The 12,500-nt window shown below is 42.6% G+C and overlaps 3 protein-coding genes across 3 annotated transcripts; all 3 read left to right on the top strand.

Moving 5' to 3' along the window:
* Positions 1-123: 123 nt before the first annotated feature.
* LOC141484334 (histone H4) lies at positions 124-521 on the top strand. The gene has a single exon (XM_074179401.1). The coding sequence runs from the start codon at positions 178-180 to the stop codon at positions 487-489; it is 312 nt and encodes a 103-aa protein (XP_074035502.1). The 5' UTR covers positions 124-177; the 3' UTR covers positions 490-521.
* A 6,407-nt stretch (positions 522-6,928) lies between these two features.
* Positions 6,929-7,697, top strand: LOC141484333 (histone H2B). Its single transcript, XM_074179400.1, has one exon. It carries the CDS (start codon positions 6,984-6,986, stop codon positions 7,353-7,355), a length of 372 nt encoding a protein of 123 aa, XP_074035501.1. The 5' UTR covers positions 6,929-6,983; the 3' UTR covers positions 7,356-7,697.
* A 3,329-nt stretch (positions 7,698-11,026) lies between these two features.
* Positions 11,027-11,338, top strand: LOC141484332 (histone H4). The gene has a single exon (XM_074179398.1). It carries the CDS (start codon positions 11,027-11,029, stop codon positions 11,336-11,338), a length of 312 nt encoding a protein of 103 aa, XP_074035499.1.
* Positions 11,339-12,500: the final 1,162 nt, after the last annotated feature.

Raw genomic sequence — 12,500 nt, 5'->3', positions numbered from 1 at the left:
GATAGGGAACTTCTACCATTGGTTGAATCGAAGAAAGTGGGCGTGTCCCCCCAAAAACAAGACAAAACCAGCTTTCCAGCGCCGACGGCCTTCAGTTGTTCTCGAGCATTCGAAGTAGTAATAACGTATTTCGCTCGTACTTTTTTTCTCTATAATCTTCCGTTTGTATTACACAAAATGACTGGTAGAGGAAAAGGAGGAAAGGGATTAGGAAAAGGCGGAGCAAAAAGACATCGCAAAGTGTTGCGAGATAATATTCAAGGAATTACGAAGCCTGCCATCAGAAGATTAGCTCGTCGTGGAGGTGTAAAACGTATATCCGGATTGATATACGAAGAAACTCGTGGAGTACTCAAAGTATTTCTCGAAAATGTTATCAGAGATGCGGTAACATATACAGAACACGCCAAAAGAAAAACCGTCACGGCCATGGACGTAGTATACGCTCTCAAACGTCAAGGGCGTACATTATATGGTTTCGGCGGTTAGATTCATATTCCGACGAGAAATTTACAAAAAAAAAACGGTTCTTTTCAGAACCACAATTTGTTTTCAAAACGAATTCGATTTATATACTTTACTTTGGTGTGAGTAATAATTAACGAATTACCAAATTAAATTCGAACGATATACCCATCTAATTTTAAGCATTATCTGTCATTCTTTTGATTACCTGAATAATTGCTTCATTTTATCCTGTATACTTAACGAAATTATTAATTTCAACCTTACTACATCTGTATACGAAGAAGAAAAGAGAAGAACGATCTGTACAATTAGATTATATACCACTCGGTTTCTAAATCTATAGGACAGGGAAGCTACTGGTATCTAGCTAGCTAGCTAGGTAGCTCCCAAACTATTCAATTATTCACCAATAGAAATTACATATGAAACTTTTCTGAAACGCCGCTTTAAAACGCGATACCATTTGTACGTAAAGAAAAAATTGAAAAAATGAATATTCATAAACTGATCGAAGGTTAATGAACCACTGTCCAAATATTATTGTTTTATGCTTATAATATTCATCTATCCCATTTCACAAATTACTATGAATAATAATAACAACCTATTTTTATATACTCGTCATTCATTTCTGCAGATATTGAAATGTATGTATGCATTCATCTATGCTATATAATTTAATTAGGTATTTTTTTTTTGTTTTCATTTATTCATTCCAATTTACTCATGATTGTCTATATTGTAATTCCACGAACAAGAATGTATAATATTTCTATGGATATTGTTATGTTTATTCATTTGTATACCTAAATCTGATATTACTGCATACATTTTATTTTCATCACGAATAAACGTACAGACATTCTGATATTTGATTTCAGCAAATAGAAATCACTTGTTTCGGCACGAAAATAAGAAGTTGAACAATAATAATATTATTAATCATGTATACATGTATACGTAAATATGCGCAAGCAAGAAAGAAACAATCGCATATCGTGCTGCGTCAACAATTGTATCGAAAAGCGATGACAAGAAAAATAAAAAAAAATATATGCAATTGTCGAATTCATTAGAGAAAATCGTTGTGGCCCTGATAAGGGCCGATATTTTATTTGTCGCTTTCCTCTCTCAGGAAATGTGTACTTATGCCTTCTTTTCGGTTTTTTTCGGTAACAAACCGCCTGAATATTGGGCAAAACACCACCTTGAGCAATGGTTACTCCTGATAACAATTTATTGAGTTCTTCGTCGTTTCGAATGGCCAGCTGTAAATGTCTAGGAATGATACGGGTTTTTTTGTTATCGCGAGCCGCATTACCGGCCAATTCCAAGACTTCAGCTGCCAAATATTCCATTACTGCGGCTAAGTAAACCGGGGCGCCGGCACCAACTCGTTCGGCATAATTTCCCTTACGAAGGAGTCGATGAATACGTCCTACTGGGAATTGGAGTCCAGCCCGACTGGAACGGGACTTTGCCTTTCCCTTAACTTTACCTCCTTTTCCACGTCCAGACATGTCGAATCGTAGATTAGTATTATATATCGGATAAATTTAAAGAATTCACTGAGAATTATTCGATGTTGCTCTAACAGTAGCTTTCTATACAATGATTTCTATATAGAATCGACCTGTATTAATACCGTCCTACCGACCAATGGGCGTTCTCGAACGCTCAACTTTCCGGTGGCGGAGCCTACTAGAGTTCCAGTTACTATCTGAAATAGTGACGACAGAGTGGCGTCTTTTACATACACAAATTCGATGCTGAACCTCATTGAGTGCAGACTTTGTCTGAGCGATTAAGTGTTTTCTCAAATTATTTAGTGAATGTGGCAGCGTGCGGCGGTGTGTTATTTCTTGCTATAAATAAGCGGTTCGTTTTGTGCGTGAGCAGACGACCACATTTTGGTGAGTACGTTCAAAGTTATCATTTCCGTTGCGTTCTTGGTGCTCATACTTGTTTTGAGTGTCCGAAAACAAAGCTTTGATTACGGCAGTATGGAGGAAATGCTTTGTAGCCTGGCAGGGAGGAGAAGGGCGAAATTATTGGCTTTATAAGCCAATTAATTTCAGCCCTTGGCCTGTCCCAGTCAGACCTGCTTGGCAGAGCTTCGCCAGGCCTGGGGACGACTGTCAGTCTACGAAGGTCGTAAACAGGGAGTGGCTAGGCCCCGACTGGCCGTAGGAAAGCTAACTCGGACCGAGACTACAGCGACAGCGACAGTGTAGCCTCCTTCTCTCATCAGTCTCGAAAAAGAGACGCTTCAATGATGGATTTCCTCCTCTTCCTCAGTGTCAAGACGCCGTATACGACGAATGGATACGGCACGAAAAACTGAAGTCAACAAGTACTATCCAAAAAGAAAAGAAGCTCAAAAAAAGAGCATGTTACAAAAAATGTTCAGGCAGAGGATCGGAATAATTATTCCGAGTCCGAGACATCTTACGTCAAGCGGCCCAAAATCAGGCCAAAGAGAAGGCCGCACTAGCGAAAGCGCTAAAGCGGCCAAACGAACCTGATCGTTGAAAAATGTTGTCGAGATGGAAGATCTCGACGCAAATGCAAACGAGGGTGCTTCTACTACGGGAAGCACCGTCAAATCAGTTCATGGCGAGGAGCCCACCCCCCCTTCCCTCTGAAGCAAGACATCCCGTCTACGGCTTCAAAGGCTAAAATTCCACCTATTGTTGTCCGACAGAAGGACAAAGGGTACCACTGTTGAAACTGTCGACTAGAGATAGAACATCAAGTTCTCGAAAGCCGTCAATTTACATGACGGGATAAAAGTTCAGCCGGTGTTCCTGAAGACTATCGGCGGCTGGCAAGGCTTTGGTGAGGGAAAAAATCCTCACCATACGTACTCGCTCCCGAAGAGCGGCAAACTACGTGCCGTCATCAGGGGAGTGCCAGAAAACCTGGCCAACTTCCGATGTGCGTGAGGAGCTTGAATCAAGGCTTTGTTGTCCCACCAGCGTCACGCGCATGAAGCGCGTTGGCAAAAACCTATGCCTCTGGTCCTCGTCTTATAGACAGGACATCAGAAGATATTTTTGAGGTCAAAGACCTCTTGTGCGTGAAGGTCAGGTCGAACCCCAACACGCAAAAATTCGGTGGGTCAATGCCACCGTTGTCAACGCTTTGGACACTGCCAACGCAAATGCTTGGCAGTGACCATCTGCGTTAAATGCGCTGGCAGGCACTTAACCAGTGCCTGCAAAAAGACCAAGGCTGACCCCCCGAGTGCAATAATTGCAAGGGGGCTCACACAGCCCATTACCGTGGCTGCCCGGTACCCAAAGGTACAAAGAGGGGCAGACCACAACAAGGAACCAGCCTCCTCAGGGAGACTGCGGGGTCTGGACGCTCCAGGAGGGGGTCAGCTTTGCAAAAGCTGCATCTAAGGGGCAAGTATGCAAGGACTTCTGCAAAAGCCCACCTCCCTCGACCTGAACCCTCACCTCAGACTCAGGGGGTTTCAGACATCTGTGCCGCACTGGACCAGATGAAAAGTTATTCGTCAAATTCCCGTGTGTTACAGACAATGTTCACGGTGAATACAAGCGTGATGACCGGAACTGCAATGTCTAGAAACCAACGTTGCCTAGATTCTGAAGATAGTTTTTTGGAATGCCAATGGCATTCGAACAAAGAAGCTGGACTTCGAAAACTTCCTCATTGAAAACAACATAGATGTGGTTAGTCAAAGAGACAATCGAAAGGAACGAATCATTGTCATTCCAAATTAAGATTCTTTCACAGAGAACGTGTTGGACGTGCTGGAGGGGGAGTCGGCATTTTTGCCAAGCGATCCCTGCAGTGTGTCCAATACGGCTTGACAGTGCTCGGTTGCACGGTATGAGGCCGTGGGGGTCGAAATTCAACTGAGAAGGGGTTGTCACAGAATAATCTCGGTTTACAACCCTCCGAACATTCGTTACTCCCAGAATCTCTGGATGAACTGCTGATGGGAAGCAACATTCCGACAATTGCTGCTGGCGACTTCAATGCCAAGCACAGACCTTGGAGCAGAGCCACAAATCGAAACGGCCAAGCGCTCCATGCGCATGTTGACAGACATGAATATCTCGTGCTGGGACCAGATGAGCTACGTACTATCGCGGGCAGATAGGCCTGAGTACTAGACATCGCGCTTCTCAGAAACGTCACTCTGACCAGTGAAATTTACGTTCTGTCGGAACTGGACTCTGATCATAATCCAGTAATCCTGGTACTGGGCGATGAACTTCTCCCCCTGAATAATCGCGTGAGATCTAAGACGGACTGGGATGTCTTCACAGCCCAGCTCGAAGAGATGCGCGCCCTCCTGAGGTACTGACTCTCCCGACGAACTCGACGCGGCAGTTGAGCGTTTCGAGCTTTCCGTGAATGATGCGTTTCGAGCGGCCACCTCAGGGAGGGAGGAGTGTCCGCTGAAGAGCTACAACGAGTTTCCCCTCGTATCAAAGCCTTGATACGAGAGAGAAACCGCCTGAGAAGGCTCTTCAGCGAAACACCTTTTCCCAGGGGACAAAACAGCGGCGAACAGGAGGCCAATCGTGTCAAACAGGCATCAATGAACACCGAAACGAAAGGTGGGAAGAGCTCTTGGAATCCTATCGAACCTGGGAGGACGAGCTTTGGCGAGAGTCACTCGTAGGCTCAGGGGAAAGAGACTGCTCTCTCACCCATTCACGGAGAGCGCGGAGTGTGCTACTCCCCGCCGACAAGGCGTTAGCCTTTGCAGAACGATGGAACGTCAGTTTCAACTTAACGTTGACGACGACGACGACATCGACCGCGATAGCTGCTGGAAGACCGGGTTCACCGACTTCTCAGGGAGGTGACGACGACGAATCCGTCCAGCTTCTATGGGGAGCTGAAGGGTCTTATCAAGGCTGCGAAAGCAAAGAGGCTCCGGGAGCCGATTCATAACTAACAAGTTGTTGAAGAAGACTCCGAAAACAGCGTTGAAATTCTTGCTGAGTCTCATCAACAGTTCGTTGGCCCTCAGACACTTCCCTAGAAGTGGAAGCATGCGATCGTCGTCATGCTCCCGAAACAGGGTCAGAACCAGCTGTTCCCGCAGAACTATCGCCGTCAGTTACTCTCGTCGGCGGCTAAGCTGGCTGAAAGAGTCGTACTGCAAAGACTCAACGAAGAAGTTGAGGACCGAAATGTTCTGCCTAATGAACAATTCGGCTTCAGGAGAGATCACTCCACTGAACTACAGGCTCTAAGGTGGTCGAGAACACCATCAGCGAGCTGAATAAACAAAAAAAAGTACATATAGTAATTTTAGATATTTCAAGGCCTTCGACCGAGTATGGCACGAAGGCCTTATCATAAGCTAAACGCGCTCGACCTACTCGGGGCCTGGTCCGGTGGATCGGATCTTTCCTGAGAGGCAGAACCTTTCAGGTTAGAGTAGAGGGCTCTCTGTCTGACAACAGAGAGATCCTCGCTGGAGTGCCAAGGGGGCCGTGCTCTCTCCGACGTTGTATCTCACTTATACAAGCGACCTGTCCAGGTCCGATAGAGTGAAGATCCCTGTACGCCGATGACACGGCTCTACTCTCGTCTTCATGGGGCGTGAGCTCGGCGTCGTCTACATGCAACGTGCATTGGACGACTCGAGCGCTGGTACCTGAATGGAAGATCCGAGTAAACCGGAAAAGACTCAGGCGATAACCATGGGGAGATTACTATCTTCTCGGCAGAAAAGTGAGAGTTCTGGAAGGGAGATTGACTGGCAAGCGCGGGTAAAGTACCTCGGCCTTTTAATAGACCGTAGGCTCACTTGGAACCCGCACATCATGTACGTTAAGTCCAAGATCGAGGGTCGGATCGCCGGGGTCTGTACCCTATGATCAACAGAAAATCAAGATGAGTCTTAAAAACAAAATATGATCTACAACTCGATGTTCAAGCTGTCATCATGTCGCTTCAGGCGTCTGGGGACAAGCGGCTCCGTCCAACATTTCCATTTTGGAAAGGTTAAAAATAAGCTAATTGGATGATTGTGAATGCTCCTTGGTTCGTGCGGAATGAAGCCATCCGCAGAGATTTGCAGCTGCCTTCCATTCGGCAGTCCATTCAGTCGAGAATGAGAGAGTTTTCGAAAAAACGGAAACTCACGAAAACCCGTTAGTTAGGGAAGCCACAGATTATGCTGTAGACGACCCCTCCCGATAAAGGAAGGCCGACACTCTGTCGTATGAGGCCCTCATGTCCCCCGTTAAAGGATGATAACTTTTTCATCCATCCCACCCCAGCCAGGTAGGGGTATACGTGAAGGGCGGCACTGATGTCTAAGGACTTCATGCCGTCATCCATCAGTCATGTACCCATTGGCCCTCTCAAGGCCAATGATCAGCCGAAAGGGTAGGGGAGCTTGGTCTCCAAATCCTGAATGAACTGAAGATGATCGTCAGCGTCTTTTACATTGAGTCGAAAGCAAACCTGCACGATAGTACTTGTTTGTTTGATATTGACGAAATTAAATTTTCAGAATGCCACCCAAAGCTAGTGGAAAGGCTGCGAAGAAGGCCGGAAAGGCCCAAAAGAATATATCGAAGACCGATAAGAAAAAGAAGAGGAGGAGGAAGGAAAGTTACGCAATTTATATCTACAAAGTATTGAAACAAGTCCATCCCGATACCGGAATATCCAGTAAAGCGATGAGCATCATGAACAGTTTCGTAAATGATATATTTGAGCGTATCGCAGCGGAAGCCTCCCGTCTTGCTCATTATAACAAGCGATCGACTATTACGAGCAGAGAAATTCAGACTGCAGTACGTCTGTTACTTCCTGGTGAATTGGCGAAGCACGCCGTCAGCGAAGGCACCAAAGCAGTTACGAAATATACCAGTTCGAAATAATTTACTTATTCCGGTCTACGATATACATTCTTAAAAAAAAAACGGTTCTTTTCAGAACCACAAAATATTTATGAAAGAATTCTTACAATATCGTTTCGACGCTGAATGATAATTTATTTTTGCTAGGGCGCTAGGTCTCACTCGGTTGGGTTGCCTTGTTATCAGTACATTGTTACCTCCTTTCGTGAAACGCGCGATGATAATAAATAATTTTGCCACCTATATTTAGATGGTGCTTACCTACCTATCAACCTAAAAAGTTAACGTTCGTTACTGTTATACTAGTCATGTACTCTATTACTTATGTTATTTTTTAACGTGTTTTTTATTTACGTGCTAATATGTTGTCTAAAAACGTTTATGATTAGCATTTCTGATTTCGACTATAACATTGACGATTTATATTTTCGGGTGGGGGTGGGTGTGTATTACTCCGTTATAGATAGAGCTCACAGTATCGTCGTTCGTTCGTTCGTTCGTTCGTGTTGTAGTATCGACCTTTTTATTGAAAGTATATTACGATGATTATATCTTATCGAATATAACATTAATAACGTTCGTTATTATTCGAATGCCGTTTTCATCGAACACTTTTATAGGGATAATTTTTGAAAATGTTGATGCTATTAGAAGCGTCGGTTCTTGGTTATAGTCGTGTATGAAGGTAGACACGAGGTCTCTTCGATGCCCCTATTCACTCGTGTATTTATCGAGTATTATCGGCTAATGTATCATGTTTCTATAGACAGTCGCGCCTATGATATTTATTCGAAGGTTCCTTCCAGATCATCGATTACGAGTATTTTCGGAAAGGAATTGTCTGGAGTTACGTCAAAATCATCAATACTTCATATTTCATTGTAATTTACTGTGAGTTGTCGAGGTTTAATATTAGCTTTTTCTTATCAGAAAATATTTTCGGGAATACGTAGAATCTATCCACGTTATTGTGCTAGTCGAAGTCTAAATAGGAAACCGGCATTGATTTCGTAAAGAAGTTGATGCGAACATTTCGACAGCAGAATGGAAGCCGTCAATATCGTGTCTAACGAGAATGTCGAGCGTTCAGTCTCCCGTCCGCCTGTGCTTCGACCCAGAATATTTAAACAAACGGAACACCAGAGGACTACATCATTCTCTCTAGACGCCTAACGAGTGTAGCATCTATCTTCCGAGAATATATTGTCAGTTGTTTTTTTACTATGGCAGACATAGAAAATCAGAATTCTTCGGCTTCGGCTAATTCATCTTCGTCGCCGCAGGCACAGTCTACTGCGAAGAAAGAAAAGAAAGTTAAAAATCCAAGAAGTAAACCTTCTCACCCACCTACGTCGGAAATGGTTAATAACGCTATTAAAGGATTGAAGGAACGGGGTGGTTCCTCTTTACAAGCCATAAAAAAATATATTGCGGCGAATTATAAGGCTGACGCAGAAAAAGTGGCACCTTTCATCAAGAAATATCTTAAATCTGCGGTTGCTTCCGGATCATTAGTACAAACTAAAGGAAAAGGTGCATCGGGGTCGTTCAAATTGGCATCGGCATCTTCTGGTTCGGCAAAACCGTCGGCTACCGAAAAGAAAACGTCCGGTACGGCCGGTGCGAAGGCCAAAAAAACTCCCGTTAAACGCGTAGCTGGTGAAAAAGCTAAAACCGGCAAGAAGGCTGCTGCATCACCGAAAGGTAAGAAAGCCTCTCCGGAAAAGAAAGCGGCTGCCGCAGCCAAGCCTAAAAAGGTAACTGCCGAGGATAAAAAGACCGTCGCTTCTAAGGTTTCGTCCGCGACTTCTGCTAGTAAAACCAAGTCTCCTTCGAAAGCAAAGAAAACTAACAAAGGACCAACAAAAAAGCCGAAAGCACCCAAACCGAAAACCGCGAAAGCGACCCCTGCATCGGCATCTTCTCCGAAAGCCAAAAAAGCTGCCTCTCCAAAAAAGAAGAAGTAAATTCTTCTATCAGTTGACTTCTCTCTCCGGCGACGAAGTCTAAGAAAACAAATGGCCCTTTTCAGGGCCACAATTTTTTTTACAAGAATTCGTATATAATTCAACTGTCCAACAAATATATAAATAAATAGTCAGAACTACCTACCTAGCCTATCCCTATAAACAGAAAAAAAATAGATAAATAATAATTTCTTCCGCCGCCGCCGCCGACTATCGAATTGATATGAATCGAATAATTTCGTAAAAGAGTAAAAATTAAAAAAATTGCTCTGTCTTTCTATTTCATTGAAATATGTCTTGTGAACAGTTGACTTATTTTCTGATATTGGGATCGTTTCAGGAAAATGAGTCAAAATCATTTCGAGATTTCCAACTAAGGGTGTTCCATTTGAGAAATCACTGATTTTTATATCTTCAGAATTACTCATCGACTCCTAATACCTCGTTCATCATTTTGGAAATGTTACTCCTCCTACAAGACGACGGAATGTAATATTTTGATGAATCAATAATAGCTTATGTATTCTATGAGACTTGTTTTCAATTTTATAGGGAAATGGCTCGAGAACCGAATAATACCTACTTTTTCTGTATAAACGATCGAATATCTCGAGAACGATTCATTTTTGGTATAGGGTATATTACAAAAAGTCACTCGAGATTTATGCCAGGTATTCAAAAATATGAATCAGAGGAAATTTACGAAAAGATGGTGATGTTATGAGCGATCTTTCATTCAGTGATCGCTTGTTTTTCGTTATTTATCTCAGCCGTTTCTAAAAATGATCTTTTCGAAAGATTCGTTTCGGAAAGTAAAAAATTTCAGTATTATAATCCATATTTGGATCATACTGAACATGTTCTGCAAACACCCGTGATTTAATATTTACGTGATGCGAGTTATTGAAAATATCATACATTCATTCATTCATTCATTCATATCTATCGATAAACGAATTCTTTCATCAATTGCATTTTGTGGTTCTGAAAAGAACCTTTTTTTTGTATATATTTTCAATATATATTGGGATATATATATATGAAATTAAGCTCGTTCTCCGCGTATTCTCCTTGCTAACTGAATGTCTTTGGGCATAATGGTAACGCGCTTGGCGTGAATGGCGCACAAATTCGTATCTTCGAAGAGTCCTACCAAATACGCCTCGCTAGCTTCTTGCAAAGCCATGACGGCTGAACTTTGGAATCGTAAATCGGTTTTGAAATCTTGAGCGATTTCTCGAACTAAACGTTGAAAGGGTAATTTCCTAATCAACAATTCAGTACTCTTCTGATAACGTCGAATTTCTCGGAGAGCAACAGTACCGGGTCTGTAACGATGAGGTTTTTTAACACCTCCCGTAGCCGGTGCACTTTTGCGAGCTGCTTTAGTAGCTAATTGTTTTCTCGGAGCTTTACCTCCAGTCGATTTACGAGCGGTCTGCTTGGTACGAGCCATTTTCAAAACCTATTGCGAATTGTAACGAACGAAATGTATACCGAACGATAGACGGACAACATATGAACTGAGTCGGCTTATACACGCCAACTATTATATACCATCTAGACGAGACGCCATTGGTCCGATTTCCAGTTGTGGGCGGAGTCATGAAATTTAACAAAACCCGACCGAGTTCGGTGTAGAACTTTAGTCGAAGTCTGTCGTTAGTATCACTAACAGTATTTCATTCGTATCGTGCAGTATATAATTTATTCTTAACATTCGAAATGACTGGTCGTGGCAAGGGAGGTAAAGGTTTAGGAAAAGGAGGAGCGAAACGTCATCGTAAAGTATTGCGTGATAATATCCAAGGAATAACGAAACCTGCCATTAGAAGATTAGCCCGTCGAGGTGGTGTTAAACGTATTTCGGGTTTGATATACGAAGAAACTCGTGGAGTACTCAAAGTATTTCTCGAAAATGTTATCAGAGATGCCGTAACATATACCGAACATGCGAAACGCAAAACCGTCACAGCCATGGATGTTGTATACGCCCTGAAAAGGCAAGGTCGAACCTTGTACGGATTTGGCGGTTGAATTTAATGCCTCCCCCTGTATTGTCCTTACCGTTTCCATAAAAAAAAGGTTCTTTTCAGAACCACAAAAGCTTATGAAATGAATTCGTGTGTATTTTTTATATTTTTGAAGTAAGTCTCAGGTCAAGAAAGTAATACAAATCATGAAATTATGAAACAACAAAATTTAATTGACGCTCCGGAGGGGCGACTTCATTGATGATTCCAGTGGCGCATTTGCTTTTTCAGCTGCAGGAAAACCCGGAAAAACCTGCAGCAGCAGCAAGCACCACATCATGTGAACATCTTGATCTACTAATGTCTTCTCTTTTATAAAACAAAATGTAGGGTATCTCCAGAGACTACAGTAAATTTAGAACATCGCCAGAACACTTAGTGACACGACTATCGTCAAACTTAATCGACCTCTGCCCTCCGGTAGCAAGCAGAATATCGGAAGCGTGAAATAAAAATTTGAATTGGAAATTTTGGCGAAATAACCCGAACGGAAAGTGTAGTGAAAATATAAAAGATAACGGAAAGTGTAGTGAAAATATAAAAGATAACGGAAAGTGTAGTGAACGTTTACCTCTGCCTTCCGCGAACAAGCAGAATATCGGAAGCGTGAAATAAAAATTTGAAATGGAAATTTTGGCGAAATAACCCGAACGGAAAGTGTAGTGAAAATATAAAAGAAAACGGAAAGTGTAGTGAAAATTTAAAAGTAGCGGAAAGTGTAGTGAAAACATAAATATACCGGAAAGTGTAGTGAACGTTTACTTCTGCCTTCCGCGAGCAAGCAGAATATCGGAAGCGTGAAATAAAAATTTGAATTGGAAATTTTGGCGAAATAACCCGAACGGAAAGTGTAGTGAAAATATAAAAGATAACGGAAAGTGTAGTGTGAAAACATAAATATAACGGAAAGTGTAATGAAAGTTTACCTCTGCCTTCTGGGAGCGAGCAGAATTTCGGAAGCGTGAAGAAAATATTTCAGATGGAAACTTTGGCGAAAATAATCGTGAACGGAAAGTGTGGTGAAAATATAAAAGTATCGGAAAGTGTAGTGAAACATAAATATAACGGAAAGTGTAATGAAAGTTTACCTCTGCCTTCTGGGAGCGAGCAGAATTTCGGAAGCGTGAAGAAAATATTTCAGATGGAAACTTTGGCGAAAATAATCG

Source organism: Leptinotarsa decemlineata, unplaced genomic scaffold (assembly GCF_025532065.1).
Source record: "Leptinotarsa decemlineata unplaced genomic scaffold, Ldec_3_MD MMD2_tig00005484, whole genome shotgun sequence".
NCBI classification, from domain to species: domain Eukaryota; kingdom Metazoa; phylum Arthropoda; class Insecta; order Coleoptera; family Chrysomelidae; genus Leptinotarsa; species Leptinotarsa decemlineata.
This window is presented reverse-complemented; position numbering and strand designations above follow the sequence as displayed.

Coding starts and splice junctions, on each gene's coding strand:
- LOC141484334 (XM_074179401.1), top strand. CDS start 178: ATGACTGGTAGAGGAAAAGGAGGAAAGGGATTAGGAAAAGGCGGAGCA.
- LOC141484333 (XM_074179400.1), top strand. CDS start 6,984: ATGCCACCCAAAGCTAGTGGAAAGGCTGCGAAGAAGGCCGGAAAGGCC.
- LOC141484332 (XM_074179398.1), top strand. CDS start 11,027: ATGACTGGTCGTGGCAAGGGAGGTAAAGGTTTAGGAAAAGGAGGAGCG.